General features: G+C 31.0%; 1 protein-coding gene across 2 annotated transcripts in view; it reads right to left on the bottom strand.

Moving 5' to 3' along the window:
* The window catches only part of LOC107439347 (acetylcholine receptor subunit alpha-like), a 210056-nt gene that overhangs the window by 21742 nt on the left and 173189 nt on the right, over positions 1–15125 (bottom strand). For both annotated transcript variants that reach the window (XM_016051913.4, XM_043046031.2), the window contains exon 7: positions 14075–14183. In XM_016051913.4, the coding sequence (XP_015907399.2) occupies positions 14075–14183 (109 nt within the window). The remainder of the gene's footprint in view (positions 1–14074; positions 14184–15125) is intronic.

The raw sequence follows: 15125 nt of genomic DNA, 5'->3' as shown, positions 1-15125 counted from the left end.
AAATTCGATAAAAATATAAATAAACATGAATAAAATTTAATTAAATTAAACCAGACTTAAATTTTAAGTAAATAAATAAATTGAATAAATAAATAAAGTGAATAAATTGCATAAATAAATTAACTAAATAAATAAATTTAAAAATAGCTCATCAATAAAACTCATTTTGCCAAACATAAAATTTCATTTTAAAAACTGTTAATAATAATTTGATGTAACATAATTTCATATTTAAATAAGATACTTAAAATGTGCGTTAAAAACAGAACAAATATGCTTTGCCTAATAGTATGATATATAGGCTATAGTTGCATTTTTTATGAGTATTTCACGCGAGCATTTATGAGTATTTCGCATCTAAAAACAGAGCCAATATTTAAATGTAAATGAGACAATAGATAAATGCTTAAAAACGCTTCGATAACTAATACAAAAAAGTACCCACTCTTAGTTATAATTGCTAGAAAAGAGTATTTTTTTAATTGTTTAATTGAAAAGCAGTTTTATAAAGGCGAAACTTTAACAACGGCATTTTATATTTTTTTTTATCACATTTTACCATCTTTCCTTCTTTACGATAAATGAATAAAAAATAAGACAATATTGTTACAAATTATTGAAGCAAATAAATTGGAATTGTGAACTATTTTTTTTCCATCGATTTCTTTGACAGAAGATTAAAATCTATAAAAAACTAAAAATGAATACGTATTGGGTTTTGTTTTTGCTGTATTAAACAATCAAAATGATTGTATTTTAGTAGCATAAAAAAGAAAAATTTCTTTTATTTCTTTAACTGTAGTGAAATAAAGAGTAAATATTCTTTTAACAGTTTAGCACTGATAAAAAATTAGTCATCAAAAATAAATTTAATTACACTTTCTTTGCAATATTTTCTCTATTAAATACTTTAAAATTATTCCTACTTCAAATTTTGTAGTTATAAGAATTTGGTCAATGAAAATTTAATTAAAAATTTTGGTTTTTCTCATGTTAATGATTAAAATAATTAAAAATATTTTGCTGAATGTTACATGAGTAATTAATTCAATGGATAAAGCTATAAAAAGTGAATTTATTGATTTATTAATTGATAATTAATATGGAGCAAAGCTAGAGAAAATAGTTTATTTAATAATTTGCTAACAATTTACTTGCTTCTAGCAATTTATTTAGCATATTGAAATTGAATTTTTTTTTCTGTTGTTGAATTTCACAGTAGTTTAGCCCGATCCCCGGTAGTTGAGTGGTCCTGGATTCGATCCTCTGGCCGGGCAAGGTTGACTCAGCTTTTCATATCTTCAGTGGGTCGATAAATGAGTACCAAGCATGCTTGGGAACTAAACACTGGGGGTCCTGCGTTCGGCTGACCACATGACCGGAACACCTGCTCCTGCACCCCAGAGCCAAAGGTCAAGAAAACTGAGATGGGCACAGTAGGCCTTGGTCCCTCTATGAGCTGTTGCGTCACTGAGTTTGAGTTTAGAAGTTTAGCCCTAGATAATTTCTTTTCCTGACATTTTGCACTATGTCACTAATTTTCAGGGACGTTTCAGTTTTTCCTAATTACGCAAAAATTGTTTTCTGAAAATTTTTTTTTTTAATATTTATCACAAAAACTGTGATTTTTATTATAATTACATGTTGAGTTTAAATAACAGTAATGAAAATATTCATTCAGCATGACCAATAATGGATTGTTTCATAATGGATTGTTTCATAATGATTTTTTTCAATTTATATATATTTCTTAAAAATCTTTGCATTTAAGGATTTGTACAAAAAGCATTTCTAAAAAGCGCAATTAGTGAACGCAAATTAATACCTGAGTCATGAAAATACAAATATGATATCAAAATATGGTATCAAATGAATAAAAATATCAAAATTTGTTTGATTGCCGAAGGCTTCAGAGAGCATAGGAAAGTTTAAGTAGAAGCTACATCAAAATATCAGTTTGTTTTCCCTCAGGCTTTTCCTCGCTTGTTGTTTTCTTTTTTTTTCATTACTTAAATATTAATTTGCCACATGAATGCATAAATTTTTAGACTTCTTTTTTGACAAGGATTCTGAAAGTATATATTAAAGTTTGAATTCTAAAATCTGTGTTATATTTTAAGGATATCTTAAAATATAATCCAAATATGTATACTGTCACTGCTGAAGACCCTGGTATTATGAAGTGTCCATACATTTTACAGTATAATTGTTGCATTGCACGAAACGTATGAAAACAAAAACGTACTCTTCATTCTGTCTTTAATACTTTATCTGAGGGCAGTATTTTTCTGAAATATTACGCAGTAATAAACCCCGTTATTTTAAAGGGTCCTACCATTTTATTCTATATTTCTACTTGCTTGAATTTCCATGCGAAAAACAAAATACTTCACTCTAATAAAAAACTATAAAACTCCATCTCATAGCAGCATTTGTCTGAAATATTCCATTGTAATTCGATGTTTAAAGTGTTGATTTGTAAGAGCCAACTCATGATTGTTAAGCAGTCTACTTGATAAGATAACCATGATGCTTAGGGATGTACTACAGCACACACTTAGAAGTCAAACTAACACAAATTATGCTGATTCCCTTTGTCATTTGGAGCATGTTATCATCGCCTTATCTTCAGAATCGATTCGGTTTCCTGCTTTAACAATTAGAGATGAATGCATAAATAATGATGAACATGTCTGATTGCTCTTTAACCACCAAACCGGGATGTAGTTAGATTGTGAGATGATTTTGTACACAAACTCTAGGAGGGAAGTTCTTTTTGTTTCGCATTTAAGATCACTACATTACGAACAATATAGTTTCTCTAGTTTGTAATGTGATTTTAGATAGAAAATATTTATTGTATTAATTGCTCTATTGTATGAGTAAAAGTTTAAATTTGAAGCATGAGTAAAAAAAAATGGAATGCAAGGATGGTCCATACTTTACATTTTTAAAGAGTATTCAAATTATACTCCGGTTATCTGTGCTCCTAAAATATCAGGTTTTAAAGAAATTTCAGTTGAATCTTCCTAGATTATGAAGTATTTAGCAACCATATAATATTTCAATTTAAATATTTCTTAAATTAATGAGCTTTTAAAACATTGAAGATTATTTCTTGGCGAGATATAAATTATTTTAAATCCAAAACCTGCACCGTTATAAGAATAAGAAACTTCGCAAAAGTCGGGACAATTCTCAACGCCAGCAATTTATTTTCTGTTTAAATATTTGAACCGGTTTAATTACGTTTTCCATTTTAAATTTCCACTGCGTTAAGCCGAGATTTGAAAATGGGCTAGGCGACAAAACTTTTCGTCGCCAAAGGCGATTTAAAATGAAAGTAAGCTGTAAACCTTCTTCAGAAAGCGTATTTGGAATGACAGGTCGCCTTAATGCGGTTGCGTTACGGCAAGAAGAGTTTTAATTTATTTTTTTCATACCTTCCTATTTTTATAAATAGAGTTAAAAGATAACGAAACTTGTCACCCTACTTGTAATTAAAACGAGAAATCTAATTAAAAGTTAAGACTGTTTTTTACTGTTAATGTTGATAAGAAAGTGAAACCATTATTTAAAATTATCTACCTTAATTTGATCATGGTACTTAAAAATCTTTTTAGATTTCTCAGAATTAATAAAAGGAGATTAGCTCTGAAACATATAACTTTTTCTTAGTTGTTTAATAAGAAAATCTAGATTGTTCTTTTTATTGCTGATAGTATTTTGTAACTATTTATTATAATATAAATTTTTTTTGGACTAGGTATAAAATGGATTTAGATTTTATTTAATTGTTTGGATTATTTGAATTTTATATAGATCGGTTCTTAGAACTTGGTTATGAAATAAAGTGACATGTTTTTTTTTTGGGTTCGCTAGGGGCTGCTTAATGTCTATTATTTAAAAAAGTTTTGCAACTATATATGAATTGGCTGTTATAAACGGGTTAAAACAATAATTTTTGGTTTGATATCTATTGGTTGCTCAATGTCTGTAATTAAAACCGTATTTTGGTTTTATTTTAATTGATTGTTCAAAACTGGTGTAATATTAAATAAAGCAATTTTTGAGCTTTATACGAATCAGTTTTTTAAAACCGGTTATAAAAGAAAACAATTTTGCTTTCCGTTATTAAATGAATTGGTTTTACAAAGCAGATTATAAAAATAATACAGTATTTGTTTGGAGACAAACTGCGTGTAAATAGTGATCTTCAATCGATGCAAAATTAAATTATTTTGGTCGTAAATTTTGAACGAGTATGGCGATTAAAAATATGTAGCAGTAATGCTTCATGATTACAGAAGCGGATGTTAAATGTAAAGCAAGGTGACTATTGAATTTGGTGAATTGATAATTGAAAAAAAAAGATGGTGGGAAAGGCCAATGGAGCACAGGAGGACGTGAAGCTTAAGAACTAAAGAAGGCGAGCTTCTAGTGAAAATTATAGAACTAATGATTCTAATCAACAATTATTATTTAAATATATATTTCTCTTACAAGAAGACAAAGAAAGTCATCATTTCTTCTTCGCCGTGGCAATAAAGAATTGAAGTATCAAACGCGTGAGTTGTCATAAGCATGAAAGCATATACGTACATGATTACAAATTTCTGAATGAATTTTTATTTTCTCTTGGACAACAGAGAGCTGAAACAAACTGAGCTGTAAATTTGGAAAAACTGAAAAGGTTAAAAGCGAATAGTTCATATCAACAAAGTGTTCCAATGTTATGCTTCATTATACTTTTACAGGACCAATAATAAATTTATTCATTGTCGTTCATTGAAAAATGAGTATTTTTTTGCACTATTACGCTTCTTTATATATACTCAAAAAAGAGTGCCGAAGAGTGTAAGAAAGCCCTGATGGTAGTTATTGAAGACATAACAATGAAATAAAGCGTAGGAGACGTGCCTTCATTTATGTTATTTTCTTAAAAGCATAATTATTATTTTGTTTCTGCAAGTTTTTCTAATGCATACCATTTATTTCAATTTAAAATTTTTTATTTCAATAATTTATTATTAGTCAAACTTCTTTTACAGAGGAATTAGGTTTAAAGATCGTAATCATTAAAATTCTTACGCTAGAAGTTAGGCTAGAATTTACGCTAGAAGTTAGCTATTACTAATTTCAAATAGGTTTAACTTAGTTGCGAGTGAAGCAAGCATGGCCTATAAAGTATACCATATGCACCGAAGAGCCATTACATTATGACCACCCTGCTAATAACATGTAGGACCACCTTTAGCCCTCAAAACTGCTAGCACCCGCCGTGGCATTGATTCCAAAAGGTGCTGATAGGTAGTCTGAGGTATCTGGTACCAAGCGCTCACCAACTGGTCCTGCAATTCCCTCACATTGCGAGGGGGTAGCGTGGCAGCACGAATTTGGTTTTCCAAGTAGGACCACAAATGCTCTATTGGATTAAGGTCAGGCGAATTTGGGGGCCACGACATGACTTGAAAGTCAATGTTCCTCGAATCAATCCATGACGATTCGACCCTTATGACATGGTGCATTATCCAGTTGGTAAGCACCATCCAACCATTCTTCAGGAAAAACTGCTGCCATGAATGGGTGAACCTGGTCTGAAACTATGTTCAAGTAGCTTACATACGTCAGGGATTGTTCTATGAGGATTATGGGTGTGCCAATTGAAAGCATTGTTCCTGGGTGAGAAACCATGAAAACCTGGGCGAGCCCATTGTTATAGATGGAGGGTGGTCATAACGTAATGGCTCTTTGGTGTAAGATTGCATTGCAATCCTCGGGTGTCAGCAAACAGGAGGATGAAGAACACTAGCTTAAATAAAGATTATTAAAGAATTGAATTTGTTTTTCTGTCATTGTAATATGACGTGTGTAGCACAATAAATTGTGTAGGTTTTCTTTAATGAAACTTGTGGGTTTTCTTTATTGTTGATGTATTTTTTAGCTCTGATGTTAGAAGCAACTTTTTCAAATGTTTTCTTTGAAGAAAAGCTTAAGTTCTAACACGAATTTAATGAAAAAGATTGTAACTTCCCTGGACGTTCGGCTAGTTTGTCTTGCAAGTTAGGTCTGTTGCATGTGTTCCTTGCATTGTTCTTACATTCTTTGTTTCGTTTTTTTTTAAAAAAAGAAAAATCACACGAAAAGAAAAAACAAGAAAAATTGTTCCATATTTTAATTTTTTTTCAAGAGTTAACGAAAGTAAAAACGATTGTTTTCTATGCTGTAAAAAGTTAAATTAAAGTTTGCTGTAGTTGCTTGATAAGATTATAAGAAAAGATCGAATCTATATTTGTCTTTATTAATCAAATTTAAGAGAAAAAAGTCAACCAACATTAATAATTATCAATTCACTAAAATGGAATGAATTTTTGAGGATTAATTGACATTATGAGTATTCTTTGTATATATATATATATATATATACACCGAAGAGCCATTACATTACGATCAACCTCCATCTATAGCAATAGGCTCTCCCAGGTTTTCATGGCATCTAGCCCGGGAACAATGTTTTCATGGCACACATTAGGACCCATAATCCTCATAGAATAATCCCTGCCGTCTGTAAGCTACTTGAACATAGTTGCAGACCAGGTTCATCCATTCATGGCAACATTTTTTTCTTCTGGGAATGGTGTTTACCAACAGGCAATAATGCACCCTGTCATAAGGGTCGAATCGTCGAGGAACATTCCAGTGACTTTCAAGTCATGTCTTGGCCCCCAAATTCACCTAACCTTAATCCAATAGAGCATTAGTGGTCCTACTTGGAAAACCAAATTCGTGCTGCCACACTACCCCCTCGCAATGTGAGGGAATTGCAAGACCAGTTGGTGAGCGCTTGGTACCAGATACCTCAGACTACCTATCAGCACCTTGTGGAATCAATGCCACGGCGGGCGCTAGCAGTTTTGAAGGCTAAAGGTATATATATATATATCGTATAAAAGAACAACTTTAATTATTTATATCTTGCGCAGTTTTAAACAAATTTTAAAACAAATATTTTGTAATTAATATTTAAATTGCTTCAAAAATTTTGTTTAATTTTATTGAATATTTTTAAAGTTATCTCAAAAAACTTAAGATAAAAATTTGTTTTTATGAAAATGTCCATATTTCCATAAATATTTCAGCTAGGTTTACGAAATCTTGTGCAATTGTGTTTTTTGCACATAATAACTAAAATGATTGTTACAAGTTACAAATTATTTTTTGCATAGGGTGTTCAAAAACAATATTTTCCTTTTTTAATTCATTGTCATTGATTCACCGATTCACTGATTAACTTATTCCTTTTTTAACCTGTCGTTGCTTTTCTTTATTCACTCACTATATAAAGAATCATACATAGAAATGATTGCTTTTGAAATGAATGCCAACAATAATATATTTTAAAAATTTAAAGAAAGTAATATTAAAAATAATCAAGTGAAAAAAATTGATTGCAAGGACACCGAAAAATAAACTGAATACTTATAATAGTAAATGAAAAACTAACAACAGCTGACAACTACAACTAACAACAACTAATACTAACAATAGAAAGGCTCCTGTGTGTTTGCAGGCAGTGTGTACCCTGAAGAAGTGCTGTTCTGCAAACACACAATTATATATTTTTTATACATATTTTTTTATATTATATTTTATTTTAATATTTAGTAATTTTGTGTTTTAAAATTTAATAAATACAAATTTGGTTATAGCTGCATTATGCGTTTTTCCAATTTGAGTTCATGAAGTTAATGTTCAATGTTATTTTACCGTCCATTTTTCAATATTTATTAGAAATTTGTATTTGTGTTTGGGTTTAAATGAAAATATAATAATAAAGAACGGAAAATATTAAAGAATGATTGATCAAGATTCCTAGTCCCGAAGCGAACATAAGTTTATATTTAACATGCATACTAAAACTTCTAGGACTTTTCGTTGAAATATTATGTAGGTTACATCATTTATTGTTATGTATTCTTCACTAAAAAATATCAAATTTTTCTCAACGTATAGTTTCAAAAATAACATTAAACAACTAATGACTTTTTTTCTTAAAATATCTTTCCTCCTTTTTAAATAAAAAAAAAGTTACCTATAATATCTTTAGGCAGTCAAAGGGTCAGAACATGGATTCATTTCATTACAAAACTATGTAATTATGTATGGTGAAAACCACGGAATTTCCCCGCATGTGGCTCATTTTCCCCCATCAGCATAGCCATTCAATTTTCTAAGGAGGATTCCAGTCGGAATCCGATTATTTCCCATGAACTAATTCCCCTACCAACTGAGCCCACATGCGAGGGATTTTCCCTTTGATGTAACTATTTGGGATACACGGAGGGAAAATCCTCCTTTGTCTTAAACATCTCAATGGCACGAGAAGGCATCTTTATTTCTCTATCTCCCCACTATTTCCATCTCCACACGCCAAATTTCGTGCCAAGTCGAAACTGTTAAGGGTTGTTTGGAATAGGAAGATTAGGAAATAAAGTGGAAGAGTTTGGATTAATAAAGAGCGTATCTTTTTGGATGATTGTTTGAAATTTATGAAACGGTTTTATGATTGTTAAGTTGGCTTTTTTATCCAGCTTGTTCACGATGAGAAAAATTGAATAATCAAATCATTCTGTTGTTCTGAAGAGGAATTTTCGAGATGCATTTCATGATAACGAAGCTCAATTTGGTTTTTTAGTGGAATCTTTCTATTTTTATCTTTTTGAGTTTATTTTCTTAAAATTGTTTGTGGGGAAATATCACAAATAACAAATACTTAAAAAAAATTTTACTTTTGAAGTTAAACTATTTCAGAATTGAAAACATATATTATTTATTTATCATCGATTTTTAACTCATAGTAAGCTTATGAGTTGTATATAATAGGCTTATGAGTTGTAATGGTAAAAATAACACGCTTATGTATTTATTTATTATTAATATTATGTTCTCATTCACTGATAATTCAATTCCCTGATTAGTTGATTCGCTAATATCTAATTCACAAATTTTCAGATTCAGTGATTCACTGATTCTCATGTAAAACAAAATAGTAATTAATCCAATTGGAGTTTTTCTCTTAGTTGAAGCATTTAATAATAATTTCAGTTACTTTAATAATATAAAAATCGGAAAATTGATAAAAAAGTTGAGTTGTTTTTTGAAAATTTTGGATCCATTACGGCAATATTTCACCTCAATGAATTTGGGTTTAATACTGTTCTGGCGTTATTTCAGATGGTAAAGGGAAACTTCCCCATTTCAAATAATGGTAGAGAAAATATTTGGTAACCATTCCCATTTCAGGTGGTGGGTTTAAGATCTTCTTACAGGCGGAAACCTGTAGTCAAAAAGATATGGGGGAGAGGGGATGACTAGTGCTTTTCGTACGCATTGCTTTTCAAGTGAAAAATCAAAAGTTTTAAAATTGTTTCAGTAATTTTAAGATCAAGTGCAAATAATAAGAATATATTGTTATTAACTAAATAGGTTTAGCCTCTAAATTTTTGGTATTTTTAAAACGACAAGCATTTAATGAAATTCTCTTCTGCCTATTAAGAACACATCATCTCAATTGCGGTTGACTAGAGGATTTAATCCAAAATTGAGTTGATGAATAACTTCTCATTATTACTTGGTTTGATGCCTACTGAAATGTTTTTAAACGTTTGTTCCTTATTTCTTTCTAGCTTCTTTGTTTTTAATTGTTTTCCTTTTATTCAGTGCTTTGTATTAGTCTTTATTTTCACTTTCGTTTAAAAAAATATAAATGTTACACTAAACATTTTAACCCATTCTGATTTCTTTTTAAAAAAGTTCATTGCATTATTCACCAGTTGTTTATGCTGACGAAAGTGGCCAACCTGTCTATAGTATACAATGGAAACGTGCTAAAACCTCACCAATCAAAAAGAAAGGGCAGACATTTGTAGCCAAAAAAGTTTGTAACGTTTAACAGGGTGAACCCAAATGATTAACACTGCTTCAAAAAACTGTTAAGTATTAATTGGATTAAGTATTTGGCATACTTAGACAAGAAATGCATTGAACGATATAGTTCGTTCACCAGGAGTTGGCACTTGCCTCTGCCTTCATCACGTGTTATCCGACGATACTATTTTGCTATTTTTGGGTGAAGGATGTGAATAATTCTGAGCAAGGTAGCTATTTGGCGATCGTATGAGGAAAATATTAATTTTGGTAGCTATTTGGCGATCGTATGAGGAAAATATTAATTTTTCAATCTTTATGCTCATTTTTTTAATGTTAAATATTTCATAAATTTGACGATGTTTCTCTCTTTTGAGTGAATAGTTTGTTCTTGAGACATTTAGCTGAAAAAACTTCAGTTTTCTAAATTTAAAGTGTGTCAAAATTGAGGGGAGTGTGTTAAAATTGAAAAATAGTGTGACATTATTCATGGACAGCTCTGTCTTCCAAGAAATTTCTTTTTAAAAAATACACATAAAGGTTTGCGAAAATGTTGATAATTTCATTATTTACAGAGAGTTCCATATTTTAATTCCTTTTTAGAAATATGTTTGTAGGGTTGTGAAAAATCTTGATAATTTCATTATTTATGAACAGCTCCATATATTTCGTTTGCGAAAAATTTCGATAATTTTATTATTTCTGGACAACTCCATATTTTACGAATGTAGGTTGAGGAGAAATTTTGATAATTTCATTATTTATGGAGAGCTCCATATTTTATGTGTATTAGTACTAATTTCTCACTTTCTTGAACACTATTACGATGTTAATTAAGATAAATATCAGGTTCACGTAGCCGGAACAGAGAAGGATCACGTAGAAGAGCTTATTAACACTATTATTGAGCAAGAGAAAAACTACCGTTCCTTGTATTGCTGTAAAAAGCAAAGGCAGTATAAGAATCGAAGCAGATCTCGACCAAATTTTGAAGTTCTTGCCCATGAAAGCCAAGTTGTGGAGTTTGTTAAAACTACTGAGAATTTCTATTTTTTATAGACAACCCCATACTTTAATTCTTTTTAAGAAATACGCATATAGGTTTCTAAAAAAATCTTGATAATTTCATTATTTATGTACAGCCCTATATTTTATTTCTTTTTACGAAATACGTATATAGGTTTCTGAAAGATCTTAATATTGCATTTTTGCTTAATTTTCTCAAATTTACTGAAAATTTCGCTCAACAATGGTAACGCATTGTATTGTGAGTAACCCTCGATTTTTAATAATCCTGAATTGACAGCTACTCAGCTTTACTTTTCTTTTCATTACTAAAAAAATTTGTCCCGCAGTGGACTGATCGTTAAGACACGGTTCCCAGCAGATCACCGAAGNCCATGAATGGGTGAACCTGGTCTGCAACTATGTTCAAGTAGTTTACAGACGTCAGGGATTGTTCTATGAGGATTATAAGTCCTAATGCACCCCATGAAAACATTGTTCCTGGGCGAGAAACCATAAAACCTGGGCGAGCCAATTGTTATAGATGGAGGGTGGTCATAATGTTATGGCTCTTCGGTGTATACGCATAGTAATACAGACAGGTCCGAATTACCCATTCCGGTAAGTCAGTCAAAGGTAAAATGAAATGGTGGCCGTCCATAAATAATGTCATGCTTGAAAATGGGTGAGAGGATTCCTGAAATTGTGACAGCTTATGGCAAGAACGGAGTGGAAAAACAAGAAATAGAATTACATACTTTGGTTAAAATAAAAATGCTTTTACGTTATTTTTTTAAAACCATTTTCATATTTAGTTATTTTTATATCTAATATCTCTTACGTTTGTTATTAAAACGCGAAATTGCTCTTTTATTCGGATGTTCTTGTTTTGCATTTTGAAGATTTTGCTTTAAATAAAATTATGGCTTGAATAAAACAGGGTCTTCGTGCCTGAGCTACAAGAATATGTGTATTTAATATAGCGGGGCGTGTGGGATATGATGAGTTGCTACTCTTTGCCCCGTCTTTTTAAGCCCTACAGCCCCGTCTTTTAAGAAATACGTATATAGAAATACGTATTTTAAAAAATGCGAAAATCTTGATAATTTCAATATTTATGGACAATCCCATTTTTTAATTCTTTTTAGAAATATACATGTATGAAAAATCTTGATAGTTTCATTTTTTATGGACAGCTTCACATTTTTCGTTTGTGAAAAATCTTGACAATTTATTATTAATGGACAGCTCCAAATTTTACGAATGTAGATTTGGGAAAAATTTTGATAATTTTATTATTTATGGAGAGCTCCATATTTTACGCATATTAGTTCTAATTGCTCACTTTCTTGAACACTGTTACGATGTTAATTAAGTGAAATGTCAGGTTCACATGTCCGAAACAGGGAAGGATCACGTAGAGGAGCTAATTAACGCTATTATTGAACTAGAGAAAATTACCATTCCTCGTATTGCGGTAAAAAGCAAAGAATCGAAGCAGATCTCCACCAAATCTTAAAATTCTTGCCCGTTAATGCCAAAGTTGTGGAGTTTGTAAAAAATATCGATAATTTCCTTTTTCATGGACAACCCCTTATTTTAATTCTTTTTAAAAAATACGTATATAAACTCCTGTTTGTGAAAATTGCAACACCATGAAGGAATCGTCATAATTGAATGAAATTTAATACACAGTTGAGTGGTAGTGGTACAAATAAATGATTAAACTTTCAAAGCAAACAAACNCAGTCTAATGTAATTTCGTCACGATGCTTTCGTGACAAGAACAAAGGTGTTGGATGAGGACTGTGTACATACAGCAAGACAGTGCCATCAAAATCTTAAAGAGATTTGTGAAGAAACTTCCTGGCCTTAACAGTAATGATAGTGAGTAAGAATCTTTAACGAAAGACATCAAAATAAAGCAAGCATGCACATATTTTCAGTGGGAAAGAAGTGGATTCATTAGTTTGGGCTGTGCACATACTACTATTCTAACTTTATGCTTTTTATTTGATTCCTTAAATGAGGAAACCTTACACCCCATTTACACGAGACCTGACATCAGGCTCGTGACGAACAAAATCTGATATTTCCCTTGTAATTCTGCTAACCTGCTTTCGAAGTCGAGTCAAGTTGAAATTCGGGCTCTATGCGTCACGTGGTTATTTTTCACCAATCCCTGCAAGATGGGATTTTCAATTTCAGGAATGGTATAAATTTGATAAGCCTTTTTTCAGGCCTGTGACGTTAGAAGACTACTTTTTGTTGCCTTTTTTCAGTCTTCCTGTAAATAACGTGTTAGATGAAGACAGTTCGTAACAATTGCTTCAGAACTATTCACACATTTTATTTTTATTTTATAACAGTCGTTGAACAATAGGCCCAATTTTGGGTTTACTACTACTAAGGTTCAGCTTCGGGGCCTTGTAATTTTGAACCCAATCTAGAAGACTCCTAGATCAAGTATGTATTGGCAGAAATTGGCCTTCGTGGAGAACTTTTTGATGGAACTAACCCGCATTTGCGTTACATGGAGAGATAAACCACGGAAACCACCCATGGTTAGCCTGATTGCAAGGGAATTCTAACCCATGATCCCTCTACTACTAAGGATATTTTAAGTCCGCACTGTGGTCGGTGCCAGCCGGATGCGAGTTTGTATCGACCAGCCGTTGCTGGCATTCGAACCCGGTTCACTTCATTGGAAAACGAATGCTCTTTCCCCTGCGCCATCATGACTCAATATCTAGACATTGTCCGGTATTGACCGCTTCGCTTATGATATCAATAGAATCAATTGAGATATCATTGCTAAAGTTAACGTAAAACTTACACATTGCTAGCGATGGATTGAACTCTGTTAGTGAATATTAAGAAAATTTAATGACAGTACATTAGGCATCATGTATCTTTTTTGAATCAGTTGTAAATAAATATTTGCCACTATTTAAGGACCGATAATTAAGTATATATAGGATAAGGTTAAGGCGAGATAAGTATATTTCATTTATCATAAGTCATATTTCATTTATCATAGTTCATTTATCATATTTCATTTATCATATTTCATTTATCATATTTCATTTATCATATTTCATTTGTCATATTTAAAAAAATAAACTCATATTTTAGAGAATACCTTCGGACTGTCGTCAGGATAAGCAGGACGTCGCATTAGTAATAGTCGTGGAAGAAGATGTAAAAATACTCTTTTCACCCATGGTGCCATTTTGTGTGTAGATGGCGTTCTGAAATTGAAAAAAAAATTAATAAATTTCTCTGAAAACTAGAAATTTTATTTACAAGTTATTTTAATTTGAAATAAAATGCCACTGATTATTTTTGTGCTTTGAAAAGAAATCCTCCTAGAATTTTTTCCAATGATCGGAATTTCAACTATTTAGTGCTAGTATTTGTCGTGTAAAGAGTTGACCGTAAGTATAGTAACTAATTAGTGCTAATTATTATCTGACACAAGAAAGCAGACACAACAAATGTACTTTATCTTAAGGAATATATTATTTTTTTTAACAAGTTTGGTTTTTTTAAATATGATAATAAGGGTTTTCCTGTTGCTGGAAGAAAATGATAATAATGGTTTAGTCTGGACAACGGAAAAAATGAGAATCTCTAAATATTAATTTCACTTTTTGTATATTTTGCATGCATGGAAAAGTTTTTATCAGAATTTAAACATTTTTGCTCCCAAAACATCAAAAAATTTATTGGAGAAATGGATTTTTTTTTTTGCAAAGTATACTTTTGTGTCGGACTACGTAACTTAATTGTAAGAACAAATTAATTATCATGTTTATTGAAAACTTTTTGAGCCATTAATATTGTTTTTTAGTTCCAATCATAATAACGGGTGAAATCATTAAAAAGGGTGACTTTTACTCAATATACGGTGAAAATGCAGAATGATAGGAAATAAAATTCGTGCAGTAAGAACGACACTTTAAAACCCTCTTGTTACACTCAATTTGCGCTTTTGCTTTCATATTTTGTAATCTGGCAATCTTTCTGCGAAAACATTTTTAAATCATTCTTGGAAAATTTTCTGCCCATGTAAGTTGATCTGATTTTGCTACTCGCTTTATAGTCCCCTTTTTAATGTTTTTTTCTTTTTCTTTTATTTTATTTTCTGTTTTTACATGTTATTTTTACTTATTTTTACTTTTTGTGTTCTA

The sequence above is a fragment of the Parasteatoda tepidariorum genome, chromosome 10 (assembly GCF_043381705.1).
Source record: "Parasteatoda tepidariorum isolate YZ-2023 chromosome 10, CAS_Ptep_4.0, whole genome shotgun sequence".
NCBI lineage: Eukaryota > Metazoa > Arthropoda > Arachnida > Araneae > Theridiidae > Parasteatoda > Parasteatoda tepidariorum.
Note: the sequence above shows the minus strand (reverse complement) of the source record. Positions and strands in the feature narration are given on the sequence as shown.